At 44.3% G+C, this 13,887-nt stretch overlaps 1 protein-coding gene across 1 annotated transcript; it reads left to right on the top strand.

Moving 5' to 3' along the window:
* Positions 1–853: 853 nt before the first annotated feature.
* LOC146173483 (uncharacterized) lies at positions 854–13,663 on the top strand. Its single transcript, XM_084583386.1, has 6 exons — positions 854–995; positions 4,833–5,044; positions 6,220–6,394; positions 8,261–8,380; positions 10,212–10,321; positions 11,268–13,663. Exons 1-6 carry the CDS (start codon positions 884–886, stop codon positions 11,523–11,525), a joined length of 987 nt encoding a protein of 328 aa, XP_084439512.1. The 5' UTR covers positions 854–883; the 3' UTR covers positions 11,526–13,663.
* Positions 13,664–13,887: the final 224 nt, after the last annotated feature.

The raw sequence follows: 13,887 nt of genomic DNA, 5'->3' as shown, positions 1-13,887 counted from the left end.
CCACCACTCGGAACGGTCCCCTTCGGAGGACGCGTCTCATGCTCGTATTTCTGAGGCTTGGATGTTAATATAAAGGTAGGCTGCGAAATTATTAAGGTACTAGGGAGAACTGCAATAAGCAAATGGTGGTTCTAAAAAAACTGATTCTTGGCATTATATGCCTGGATATGGAAGTCGTTCTTTGTAAACAAAGTGGTTTAAAATGGCGCAGTCTTCCACACCACAGCCGAATACAAACCACCATACATACAGCCCCCCCCCCCCCTACATTCTTTCATTCAATCTACCTTCTACACCAGTCTTCCTTTGCCATCAGTGACGTGGTTGAAGTGTCAGTGGATGCAAGAAGCAGATAGCGCGTGTTTTTGTCGTTCAAATCATCAACCATCCCATTACTACTTAATAATACTCCATTATTCTCAGAAATAAAACTCGGTTGTATAGTCACCACTGGCAATGGTGTTATTTTGATCAGCACTGTTGCCACTGGAAGTCGGCCACAGCTCCTCACGGATGATTTCGATAGTCACGTAACCTTTGTACAACGTCCTCTGCTTCGACCGCGGTCGACAAAAGAAAGAAAAAGAGTAAAATAAAACACATCGGGAGAATCTCTGCGTCAATAAGTCTCCGTTCATTTCCCTCAGTGTCCCCCTCAACAGTCTTACCTCACAACAACGCAAGAGGTAAGAAGAAATCGCAGCACACTCCAAAGGAGAAGGAGTGTTACGCACGTGAGCGTGGAGGACGGGAGTATACCGTCCTTATCGGTTCGTGGCAGCCGTGGAGGGGCCTTCACCGAGTTCGAGGAGAGATAGTGCGTCTTTGCTCTGACGCTGTCCAGGAGGCGACATCCACTTACGGCACACGATAATAGCAAAACATGGCGACGTCGTTCTCCCGTTGTCCGGACGTCTGCTTGTGTATAGCAGTTTTGGTAATTACCTCTGCCTTTACTGGAGTGAACACCGAGCGACCGACCAAGTCTACCGTTTGTGAGTAGCCGCGACGACTTGGGCGTCTCTTTTTACACTCAGCAAAAGCGTGGCATAGGTGGCTGACCTAGTTACGTTTTCTGAACTGTCGTGTCGTCTCAGCTTTTAGCGTGAAGGCATAATCGTGAGAAGCTGACAGCTCCGCGATGTCGGTTTCCGGTGGAGATGAGTGTTTTTTTCCGAGCGGTGTTTCTTTTCCTGCCTAACCTGACGGCTGTGAACTCTAGTTCTTATGTTGCCACCAAGTTATAGGTTCACGTCTGTCGCTGAAAGGCAACGAAATTATATGCATTAACCATTAGGCCAGCTCTACCGTTACATTACCGTAAGTGAAACACCTCGCTCATATTTTGAAAGCTCATTTTGTTCTGTGGGTCGATTACTCCCTGAACAAATTGTGTATTATAGCCAATCTTCTTTAGACCTTAACCTACAGTCTTAATCCGCAGTGGGGCAGGCGCGTTGGCTTCACATGACGTCATGGGTTATGTTATATGAGAAAACGGCACAGAGAGAAACAGGATGCACGAAACAATTTGTTACCACCCCCGTACAGCAATGTTCGTCCGAACTTTATGTTTATGCAAAAGAGTCTAGGTTGCTGTGTAGTGAAATTTCACGTATATTAAACATCGGTGAATAGAAAGCTAGTGTTATTATACCAGCCGAAAATTACTCAGTATTCGCATTTGAAACAGTGAAGAAGGTCGACTAAAAGTCATGCGAACGATTTGTGACCTCACATGTGGGCGTCTGCGAAGATGATTGCAGTGGCAAAATGTATTTCGGAAAGGCAGTATTAGGGCAACATTTGTATTTAAATCGATTTTTAAACCCTTATCCGGTGTATAGAAATTTGATTGGTTTACTTGCTTACGTTCATCGTCTGCTGACAACGCCATCATTCAGTGAAACTTGCATGTAAGAAAGCTTCTGTGCCACACACAGCAAACTATCAATTAAATATCATTTTTATTCTACAAGAATCGGACTCTCTTTCTTTTTCTGGGCAGTTCTAAGCCACCAATATCCTATGGACTCGAATGATGGCATGATCATTTACTCGGCTTTTGGACAAATTCTTATAAAGATTTACGGGTTTTTTAACAAAATGCAAGATGGGCAAAACAAAACAAAATCAAAATAACATCTGGGTGCGGATAGGAATGAATTGTGCGTACGCCGAACTTCGGTTATTTACTGTAAGTAAACCATGAAATTAAGAGAACATGACTGAGAATAGTGAAGAGAGAGAGAGATAAAAAGTGAGCTGCATATACCACGAAATGTGCAACGTATATGGGCTCCGCGAAAGACGACGACTCAACGTAAAATGTAGCCGAGAGTACGAGTCGGATATGTCACGCAGCAGCTGCTGACCCACACCGCTACGCTGTACCAAGGTAAACTCAAGGCTTGTGAAACCGGTGTGCGCGTGCGTATGTCGAAAAAAAAAAGAGTGTTGAAGTCACGGTTGGTTGGCTCAAGACGAAGTGAACTGCTGAGTGTACGTGTGTTACTACGATCGTGGTCGAGGCTTGCGAGGAAGCCACACGCATCTGCTGAACGCTATGCAAGGGGATAATTGTGACAACCGATTCTTATACAACCCTTCCGATGGGAACACACGTCACTAGGGGATTTTCTTAAGAAATAAAGTTTATTGAGCACAAAAGAGTAGAGGTCGGCCTTCGGTAACGTGACCCTAACTTGCTACTACGCACTATGAAAAGGGAAAGGAAACTTGTTAACTTGTCTTTTTACATGATTTTAACATTTCGTTTGTTTTTATGCACCAGGCAAATTAAGGACACCACAAGAGGCAGGCGAGTAAATGAGCAAACTTCAACGCGCGCGCAATGCTGAAAAGACTGCGAAACGTCTTTCTGGCTTTTAACATATGGTCATCTGCATTGACGCGACATTCGGTCGTTATAATTGCGGTTTATCCGACAAAGTTAGAGAGCATTATTTTTAATCAAGCGGGTTTTTAATTCTACCACATAGCACATTTCTAATTTCTTATGATGCTTCCATAGAACATAATGTTCTAACATAGTCGTCCCTGGAAGAATAACTATATATATATAATGCAGTTGAGGGATAAAATGATGTAGTCTCTATACTAATGCATGAGCCGTAATGACAGCTCCCGTTGTAGTCAAATATACATACATGCTAAGCATATTTATATTTTGAATATTTATGGTCATGTTATAGTTCCCCCTTTTTGCTTTTTGTTTTGTTTTCAGAATAAAAGTAATGTATTTAATGCCCTGGCACTATCCACCCGCCGCATTTCTCCTATGTTTGTTTCTTTGTTCAGTCCTCCTTACAAGCATGCCTCTTGCAGGTGGCAGTCGGAAGGCGACATGGTCGGTAGTTGATTGGCCGGAAGTTTATGTGACGTCACCAGATCACGTGACATTGCCGAATTGGCAGTAGCCGCTAACTTGGGTAGCATTTTCGAGATTGAAATGTGACCCATCGGGACCCTTGGATCCTGCTGAGTCAGACAGGCTGCCTCCGGCCACGCAGGAATATTTGTGCAACTAGTTAGAGCTTAGCTTCATAACTACGCTGGATGGTCCTTAGCACAATGTGGTAGATCGCGACTGTATGCTGATGAGTATGTGTGACTCGATAATGAAACCGAAGAGAGAACCTAGCATACCTGATCGCGTATGGCGTAACCACGACATAATGGGTGTCAGTGTTTATACATGGGTTTAAAATGTAATCATTTTCATTATTTCCGTAATTCCTCACGCACGCGTGAGATTACTAAGGGCTGTTTTCACATGTTAAGACCGTTTGTATGATTTGTTTCTTTTACGCCCGTGTTAAGTATATTTTTGACGCAACAAGGTCACAAGAGTGCTGATAAGATAGAATCACATTTTTGTCTCTCTAATAAAGAAAAGAAAAATAAATTCCTTATGTTTAATGTGGCTAAAACTATAGTATAACGCGCGAAAGTACTACTTTATTGTAGCTTATCTTGGTAAATGGTAGATGTACAGTGTTAATTACACTTAGCGGGAACATAGCTCAGCGTGGCCACGCGCATGCGGAGTATCATTTCATCTAGTACAGCCACGAATCAATCTACATTGGCCCACGAGATGTACATCAATGCGATGTTTCGTGTCGTGCGCCACTCTGTATCACTTTGCTACCGTTTGGATGCAATGGCGCTCCGCATGTGCGCAGCCACGTAGAGCCGCGTTCCCGCTAAGTGTGATCGACACTGTACTTCACGTTGTCGCTGTCTTCAAGCCATTACCTGTTAAATGTGCGCACGTGAAAAATACCGTGATGTGAGCTGCCAAAGCTACCAGAAGAGACATAGATATAACGACATGCTTTAACCAAACTATAAGAAGATGCCTTCGTTTCCTACGGGCAGCGTGTCGTATATCTCCGGAGACAATGCATGGTTCTGGTAGGCTGGATTCTGACTCCACCCTCCCATACTATTGCCGAAGGCCGATTTGGCGACGCCTGACACTTTGACGACGCAGGGCATGATGAGCCATTTAGATGTCATGAAGTTGTTATTCTACATTAAAAAATCCAGTCCAGTCACTTGCGGCACGCAACGCACGAAAAAAGCATACCAACTTTCTCGCATGAATCAAGGAAAGCTCTTGAGATACATATATAGCTTGTAGCAAATGGCAGTGCTTGTGGCATTACTGACAGCAGATTTGGTTTTGGCCAACATGAAACAGGGTGAAATTTTGCTCATTTGATTAGCCTACTTAGCGTACAGACATATCATTTGCTCGCTGGGTTAAAGAGATCATTCGCCCCTGAAATGATGTCTTCACGCAGACTATATGGATGACCTGTGCGGGTCCTCACACACTGCTGCCATCACGGTGGGCGTGGCTGGATTAGAATCTGCGGTGGTTCTGCGGGCCGCCAAGCACAACATCGACCACGACTTCAATTGCACTGTGAACGTGACGACCAGGGTAGACCGGAGCCTGCTGTACAGCATCTCCTTCCTGGACCTGCCCATGACCTGCCTCTCCTATTTGGAGGTACTGATGATGAATTCATTTCTATAGCTTATAGGAAGCTTGCTTAAAAGCGCCATGTCTGGCTTATCTTTTTCACCTGCACGAGGTAAAGTCTAAGATCCTCTTTCTAAGCTTTATGCTCAGGGAAGCCGATCCCTATGCCAGGGGAGAGCCTGCATCTCTTGGTAAAGTGTGGCCACCCGTGTGAACCAGGGAACTTGGAGATACTCTACGACAAGTTGTAGTTTGTCGGTCCTGCAAGAATAGAACCTATCACCAAATATGTGCAGGACCGAATCTGCTGGTGGGCCACTTAGTTGGGCTGGTGTAACATCCCAGAATTATGTTCTAAGCCATGAAATGCTGATGACGATATTTCTCCATAACATGAAGACGTTTTGAGTTCTGGCTACACAAAGCAACTGACTCTGAATGGCGCCGAAGCAAATTGGGTCGCCTGAATATTTCCAAAACAAGCACATGGTATGATATATCGGCATAGCAGTACCGTTGCAGATTCGGTTAGTGCGCACAAAAAACAAATCAAAGTTCTCAGCGAACTTCTCGAAGAGCTTCTTGGTAACCTCTGGAATCACCAGCTACTGCCCGCCGCGTCTCCACATCAAAGCCTAGATTGCTCCCACCCTCCATTCCACAAGAAATATATAGCCCAAGTCTGTCTGTGTGGCATTTTTTGGCCAATGGGACAACTCTGTTAATTTCGCCTTCGTTCACCCTGACTGAAATGTTCAAGCAGTTTGCTTTAATGGTCCAATGTGCGCGGCTTCAGTATCACTTATCGGCAAAAGAATTCAGCTTCTAAAAATTTTAGTTTCAAGTTCTGTCGAGGTGTAATCCCTAGCATCGGGCCCGAATCTGGGTGACGCTTCCCTGTACACTTGTGTTGCGTCCGACTAGAATGCTTCGTCGCTATGGAGCTAGGTGGTGCACTCATCAGATGGCATCGCGTTTCAAACAGTTACGATGGTAGCGCGCGCTCCCACCTCCTCGTCGGAACATGGTAGTCAACCGCTGTAGCCGCAAATGATGTCATGACGTCATTTGTCGCAGGTGCTACGAATCCACTGCGATGAAGCGTTAGCTAGCATGCTGTGATGAGCTGCATGAACCCTCCATTTCAGCCAACCCCTCGGTGGAAGGGAGCCCAGTACACAGTGTGTCGTGGTCTAGCGCAGGTTTGGGCCGATCGGCGGGACGCGCGGCGCTTCTGCCGCAACGTGGACGACCCCCGCGGCAAAGAGGCCCACTGGGTGAGCAGCCCGCAGATGCTGGTGCAGCTTCTTACCTCGCGACATGACTGGAATTACGAGCGAAAGGCCTTCGAGATCGTCATCACCTCGTACAGACAGAGTGAGTATGTCGGCCACACAGCTTCATCTCTACTTGTGAAGGATATTTATTTATTCCTGAGATATACTTGGGGGCTACAAGAAGGCGAACATTGTCCGCCATGTATCTAAACACCTGCCGCCAGGTGGCCATCGGAAGAGTAGCCGCTTCTCATAAAAACGTCCATCAATGCATCCCGCAATATTTCACAGCCCCCTCATCGTTATCGTCAGAAACGCACCTTGTAAGTTTTTCTATGGTAGACCTAAGTGTTCGGTGAGTGTGAAGGACAAGTTTTAAAAGCAAGTTTTTGCTAGATATTTTAAGGTTAAACCAATCCCTTCTGTATGTTCGTAACAATATCAATAATACTCCATAGATGCCTCACCGTTCAAACTGATGTCTAAGAAAGCTGTGCCGTATTGCAAAAGCTACAAGCCTCTCGTCACCAATACGCTGCACTATCTCCATGGAAATGATATTAAGAAAAGCAAAAGTACAATTACTGGAATTAATTTCATGAAAGAGTTGTGACAGCTAAAAACTCATCATCAGAAGTATGCTGTGCCAGCCAAAGGGCAACACATTAGTCGCAAAAGCGAAAGGTAAAATCCCCCTGCAGTCGCTGCCTAAAATCACATCAGAATTAGTTCGATCAATATACTTGTTTTTTAGTTTGTCCGTTACAAAAAAAAAAACGCATGTAAAGCGCTTGCAGAGATTGCATAAAGGAGACTCTGGGATCATTCACCTGTTCACAATTGTATATTTATTCACTACTCCGTGTGATTGCCTTTGTTTTATAGCTGCTGCTAAGTGAAAGGGGCTGCGGCTTTGTCAAGCTGTATATCTGATAGCTTTTTCTGTGCCTTCACCGTAACTTTACAAGGCAGAAATAAATGGATTTGAATTCGAACTTAAAATTTTGGTAAACATATTTTGATATCTTTGAAAACCAAGCATGGAGCAAAAATTAATGCAATGCTTTGAATGTCATTGTTCAAGAAACTGTGCAGCTTGTAAACGAATGCCTATTGTTTTAGGCGAAACAATGTTAGTTGGTAATTGCATTCAATATTAGATCGCTAGAAAGAGTGGTCACTGTTGAATGACGTAGAAGTTTTTACGGGTTCCCCTTTGTGTGAATAAATTCGTTGGTTTCATCTGGACAGTAAAGGCATTCAACAGCAGCGGCCACCTCTAGAATATTAACGGTTTCACTCCAAAGGCCCCGTTCTTCCCAACACCTGGGGTCAGCGTCGCTGTGGATGTTGGTGTTGTGAGCGAAAACTCACGAGTATGGCGAAAACAGGTGGTAGCTGGCAGCTGACATGGTCGAACACTAACTGGAGATAAGGTTGCCTGACGATACGTTTGGCAGGAGCTGCCAACTCGAGCCTCTCCTTTCACATGGAAGGTTGATATCAAAATCAGCCGGCCAGGACCCTTGTGTTCACGTTACCCGTGTATAGGTCACGCAGGCACGTTCATACGACTTGGTTACAGCCGAGCTTTAACTGTGAGCTGGTCGCTACCGCGCTCTTAACAGCGGAGTTTAAGTGTCCCCCATAATTTTGAACGCAATCATATACTTTCATTCACTGTTTCTGTCGTGTAGTTCAAGTTGCTGCTAAGAGTATCTGCTTTCTTAAACTCATTAAAGTTTTGTCTTCCTCCTTAAACCATTTATTTATTTACAATCAATGTTACCACATAAAACAACATGATCTCAAATTCAACTGCAAGAACTTCACATTTACTCAGTGTACGCGTTACTGATATTCTTCGCAGGTTTCTGTACGAATTTAGCCATAAAGTGATGAGTCGGATTTGTGTTGTTCTGGTGTTTGTACTCGAAGTTTACATATTCCTTTTGGACGCGCGTAGGCCTCCACTTCGACGGCTGCTACCAAGGGGAGTACCAGTGCGGTAACAAGTTTTGCATCTGGCGTGAGCTGACCTGCAATAACGAGAACAACTGCGGAGACCTTAGCGACGAAAACTGCAGTAAGTCACCGTGTCTGGATCTCTCTGTTGATGCTTCATATTAGCGCAATAAGTAGGTGTGTGCAAATGTTCAAAATTTGTCCGAACAACGAATCAAATATCCCTCTATTCGATTCGCTGCACGAATAAAACAGCGCATCATCAAAATCATTTCAAAAACACCGAATTCTTCCTATTTTCTAACAGTTTTCGAATTATGGTCCCGAACTTCGAATGGGGCACGCAGTTGTTGTTTAGCCGCGATGGGTTTATGCTAGAAAGAAAGAAAACGGAGCTGCGCACTGATGTGGTCCGCCCGTGGGGCAAATTTCATATTTTCTCATACATACAAGCTCTTCAGCACTTAACGACGCGACATGGTTCAAGCCGTTTTATGGAACTCCGTTTCCCATCTCGGTATGGGCAGCCACAGCTAAATGTGTCGCCCGTCTCGTGAAGCTACATTGGCTATAGTTTGTTTAATGCTGTCATCTGTATCAAAATGTATTTTATTTGTTTATTTATTTATTGATGCACAATGCGGCCCCTTTATGGGGTAATTAAAAGAGTGGGTTAAACAAATCTATAGTAAACTTTGTACCAAGGACAAAAAGTAACTGAGAATAGTACAAAAGCAACTCAAGGATACAGTACCAAAAAGTGAATTTAGCAATACACTATAAGACCAATAAAATTACATAAAATCAGGTGGAATTAATTTGTAACAGGAAGCAGTCTAATGGCAGATAGCCTAATTGTTTAAGAGATTTAGTCGCAGTGTCCTATAGCGCAAGGGAATAAACTGTAATAAAATTATAGTGCGAGCGAAGTAAGGCTGCAATGTTAAGGTTATGGTGACTCCTAGCTACTTTACTGGGGAATACCTGAACTAATGTAGGCGTGATGTGAGACGCAATAAAAAAACAACGGCGGTGCAATGTGACAGCATACCGATAAAGTGGTCAGGTTCATAAAAGACAAGGCAATCTTCCTATGCGTACAACATGATGGTCGCGGGTAATAGCTGTCTTCGTGTTGCGTGTTAGTGAACTTAGTGCTACGTCTTTCGAAAAGTACAGCTTTATTTCGAGACTGAAAGCACCGCCAATATCGCCAGTATCAGTTAGGCGTGAATATTCATTTTGCAATATATTGAAACAAGTAGCAACTAACCAACAGCATTATCTATTCGTATTCGATTCGGTTTGGTTCTCTCGCTATTCGATTAGGTTTTTCACTGCATTATTCATTTTTGATTCGGTAGCAGAGCTAGTCAATTCATATTCGATTATGTTTCGAAAAAAAATGCTGTTACAAAACCCTGGCAATCAGCTACTTGAAAGTTCATAAGTCATAAAGAAGCTTGTATCCCCCGTTTTCTGCGCGGAAGCCATTCTGCTAGTGACCATGCTTTGATTGTCGAACGTGCTCACGCGCCTTTTTCGCTTAATCAACGGAGTCACGAAAGTGTATACGCTGCGCGTTCTGTGTGGCGTACATCAGAGCGTCCAGCATCGGAAGAACATAGGAGTGTCATGCGAATACCATTAATTATTCCACATACATGAGAAGCTCTTTTCCTACGTCTGCCTAGCACTTCACACTGATCACAGCATTATTTGACCTACAATGTATATGCATCAGGCAACTGCGGTTGGTCTTTTTTGAAGTGCTATTCTCTTGTGCCTTTGAAATATCAAATTAACAACGAAACATGTGACAGCCCGAATGCCCAGCAGAGGATAATGAGAAAGTGTTTTGAAACTTTGACAATTTTTGAAAGACAGTTGATTGTACGTTTTTTGTCTTAAAAACGTTTTTACTGAAGGTTTGCTTGACAACGCGAATGCAGTGTCCAAGACCCTGGCAATCTTCGTCACCATCGCAGCTGGCGTCACTGTGGTGGTCCTGATATTTGCTTTGGTGGCATACATCAGAAAACGCGCTCAGGTCGGACCTGATGTAAGTATGCAAATGCCACTGGCTATTTTGCACTCATTACATTTTAATAGAGTCACTAAATTTGTTGGCGAAAACTATGCTTGTGTAGTATTTTCCAAACGTTATATTGGCACAAAATGGCACACAACGCAGGCATATGGCGTTACAAGTTTGCATATTTCATGAACTAGCTCATTAATTTAAAACTAAGTCGTTAATCTTCCAGAACGCACTTCCGGTACCTGTAAATATCACCGTACTTAAGACCGCAACAAAAATTCTGCTCCTTCCCAACAAACAGATGCTCAATGTCACAGCCTTTCAAAGTCACCCGCGCGGCATTTAGTTGCATCTTCTTGGATAAGCTTGGTGCAGTCTAACGTTGCCTAATAAGCAGCAATTTGCGGATACCCCAAATACACACCGAAGAATGCCTAGGACCACAGAGCCTCTGTTCTAGCTATGCGCACAATGCGCGGCCTGAAGCACGTTGAGATAGCGAATTCCTACTCATTTGGCTACTTTCATTACGGTAAGCATTCTGTAAGAAACTATTGTATTGTACACTTACAGTTAGAGCTATATTCATTCATTTTTGCTCGGTAGGTATCAATAGCCACCGGGTTATGTGTGTGTTTGTGCGTGTGTGTGTGGGGGGGGGGGGTGGAGGGGGGACTTGACATGTGTGTGTCTTCAACTACATGCGACAGTCTCGACAGTGAGACAGTGTACATTGCCAAATTCGTCCTTCCACAAAAACCTTTATTCATATGACTTCAACAAAAATTTCGGTTGGGGTATAGTTGGTACGATGTTCGTGTGGTATCTGATGAGAACAAACGCAAGACAATCCACTTGTACGTGTGCTTGTGCTTCTTCGTGGACTGTCTAGTGTTTGCGCTTATCAGTTACCATAGGAACACCGCGCTTAGACGCACGCTGACTGCTCACCATCCGCTTTCCGCAGGACCTGTCCCGCACCACAAGCACCCAGTCGATGCATAGCGTGGGCTCTGGAATGTCCGCTGCCATCGACACCACATACAGGCCCCTGGTTGGGAAACACCTTCTCCTTGAGCCACTCCTGGAGACGCCCATGGTGCAGTTCAGCATCCTCCCCAGCAGGACGACATCCGAGGACAATGTACCTCAAGGCGTCCAAGGCAGCGAAAAGAGGCTCAGGCCATGCATACGCTATGACCGGTCCGTGTCGGACCCCATGTGAAATGCAAGGAACACTGACTGTGTCCTCTAGCCACTACAGCGCTGCACAAAATTGCATTGAACAACCTGTTACGTGACGCCGGAGCAGTGCAATGCCATCGACATCGAATGTTGCGCACGAATTCATCGATCATTGTTTCATGTTTGTGTTAGCTCTCTAGAAGCGTTTGGGATTCTTGTGTGAACTGCCGCGAACGAGTTACAGTTTACGAGTCCTTTTGACTGTGTGCCGCAACATGGGCTTGCAGCAGGGCAGAGGATGAACCCATATTATGGGCTTGTGCAGTTTAACTATAACAATGTTCCCGAGCTGAGGGAAGCACATAGTGGGTGGACTGGAGTCCCTACATGCTTTGCCGTGGCGGGCCCTTTTGTTTCCGCCGTTATATCTTTATTGTAGACGTGAACAATATTAACCGGCCTCGGTCGTTCTGTACACAGATGCAAAAGTGGCGCGAAAGTATTGTTTTGGCCGAAACAAACCCGAGTTGTGCATACGTGAAGGTAACAATGTCAAGCCTAAGGGCATGAAATCAAAGCAGAAGTCAGAGCCTACCGTTTGGTATTGAATTAGGTAGACACACTTATAGGATGCATTCCTGCTATAGTTTATTTTTTAAATCTCGAAAAGCAAAAAGTTAACATGACAAATCTTGTAGCATACTGAACCAGCGAAAGATACAGAAACACAACATAAGAAGTACACGGGACAGAGCTTCCCGTGTAATTATTTTCTTGTGTTTCTGTGTCTTTTGCTGGTTCAATATGTTAGATTCGCACCAACTAGTCCAAATGGTCACCATGTTAAAGACCTTATAGATCTTGCTCGGAACAAACCACATGTTACAAAATGGAGACAATCTGAGAAAGCAATGTTCGTGGAATATTACATGTACGAAATGATAAAATATATTGATGACACGCACATGACCTCGCGGTACTCACACTCTTTAGAATCCACACGCATCGAGTCAAGAGAACTGGCTCCTCTAGGGCGTCGCATTCTCAAAGTGCTGAACTTTGCGCCAGAAGCATTTCTACCTGAACCGAAACTGGCTTAGAAAAAAACCGTTATGTACAGCTCTAATGGTAGATACGTAAAAAAAAAAAACTTTATTTGCGCTTTCTTTCGCCACAAACATCATCACGTGGCATGTCTCACATTCACACCAGGGGTCAGAGATAAACATAAATAGATGACTGGGCCCTATGCTAACTATCCAGCCGCTTCATGTTCAACATGTCAAGATTGTGTATTGTGAAGAATAGTGGAAGTTCGCATGGTGTACACCAGCCCAATTTTTTAGCACTATCAAATGTTGCCTCTCTAACTGCAACATGTAAAATGCTTCTCTTAGCTTTGCAGGTTCCTCATTCGTACAAAAATTCAACGCATGGCGTACGTAGTAATGAATAGTCCCTTTCCTATATAACATGCTACGATGAGAAGTTTTCTTGATTCCGTCAAAACTAACTAAAAATCACCGTTCTTTTCTGCGACAAAGAGCCAACTCAACCAGCATATGCAGCAGTACTTGTCATCGATTTCGTTTCATTTGGGTGAAAGATCGGTCGAAAACTGGGAATGTCAGCGAATTCAATTTGGAAAGTCATTTTAGGGCACATGCACCTCAAGAATAATTGCGATGTATGTTGCTTGTTTGCCTTTAGATTGCAATAGACGGTGGGAATATTGGTTCATTTCTGACTCAATCAGACAAGTAGCATACGATTAGAAAAACAGGGACCTCTGTGTCTGTGTCGTGTGGTTAATTACAGCATGAATTAGCAAGATATGTAGCCGAGGGACGCATTATATATGTTACGTTTCGCGACGCGACACTTGATATCATTGAAAATTTGGAAGTGTGTACATGACATTATAGCAGATGGCATGTTCTCTCTTCATCTACCTAAAACTTGTAGCGCGAAGTCTAAGAGCGTTTGAATATAATAGTTTTGCGAAGTATGCGGCATAAATTGTTACTTGAGAGCTTAAAACACGGCTACCCTGCAGACATAGTGCGATGGGCCTTGAAGCATGAGGACGTGCATCGACTTACAAGTGCGCGATCTCCAGTGCATCTGTGTTCAACGCCTTATCCTTCTATTTTACTGCTTCTTCAATAAATTAACAGCCTAGCCATTACAGCAGAGTGATCTGGTCGACACGCCAGCGCTGCAAGGCCGTAGACAGGGCTGTTCGGCCTTGCGTGACATGTCCACTGCAAGGCACAAGTGACGTGACGCTGGTCGCCCGTTGCCGTGCGCGGTTCTGACGGCAGACCGGAAGACACGCATGGAACAAAGGTGTTTTGAGCACGGTAACAAGGCCGGCCATATGGCGTGCCAGGTTCTAGACT

The sequence above is a fragment of the Amblyomma maculatum genome, chromosome 11 (genome assembly GCF_055883805.1).
Source record: "Amblyomma maculatum isolate TAMU_Amacu chromosome 11, ASM5588380v1, whole genome shotgun sequence".
NCBI lineage: Eukaryota > Metazoa > Arthropoda > Arachnida > Ixodida > Ixodidae > Amblyomma > Amblyomma maculatum.
This window is presented reverse-complemented; position numbering and strand designations above follow the sequence as displayed.

What these genes read in the sequence shown, in the direction of transcription:
- LOC146173483 (XM_084583386.1), top strand. Translation starts at nt 884, where the DNA reads ATGGCGACGTCGTTCTCCCGTTGTCCGGACGTCTGCTTGTGTATAGCA. An exon ending in ACCGACCAAGTCTACCGTTT is followed by an intron (nt 996 to 4,832) that starts GTGAGTAGCCGC and finishes GTCTTCACGCAG; the next exon opens with ACTATATGGATGACCTGTGC. An exon ending in CCTGCCTCTCCTATTTGGAG is followed by an intron (nt 5,045 to 6,219) that starts GTACTGATGATG and finishes GGTCTAGCGCAG; the next exon opens with GTTTGGGCCGATCGGCGGGA.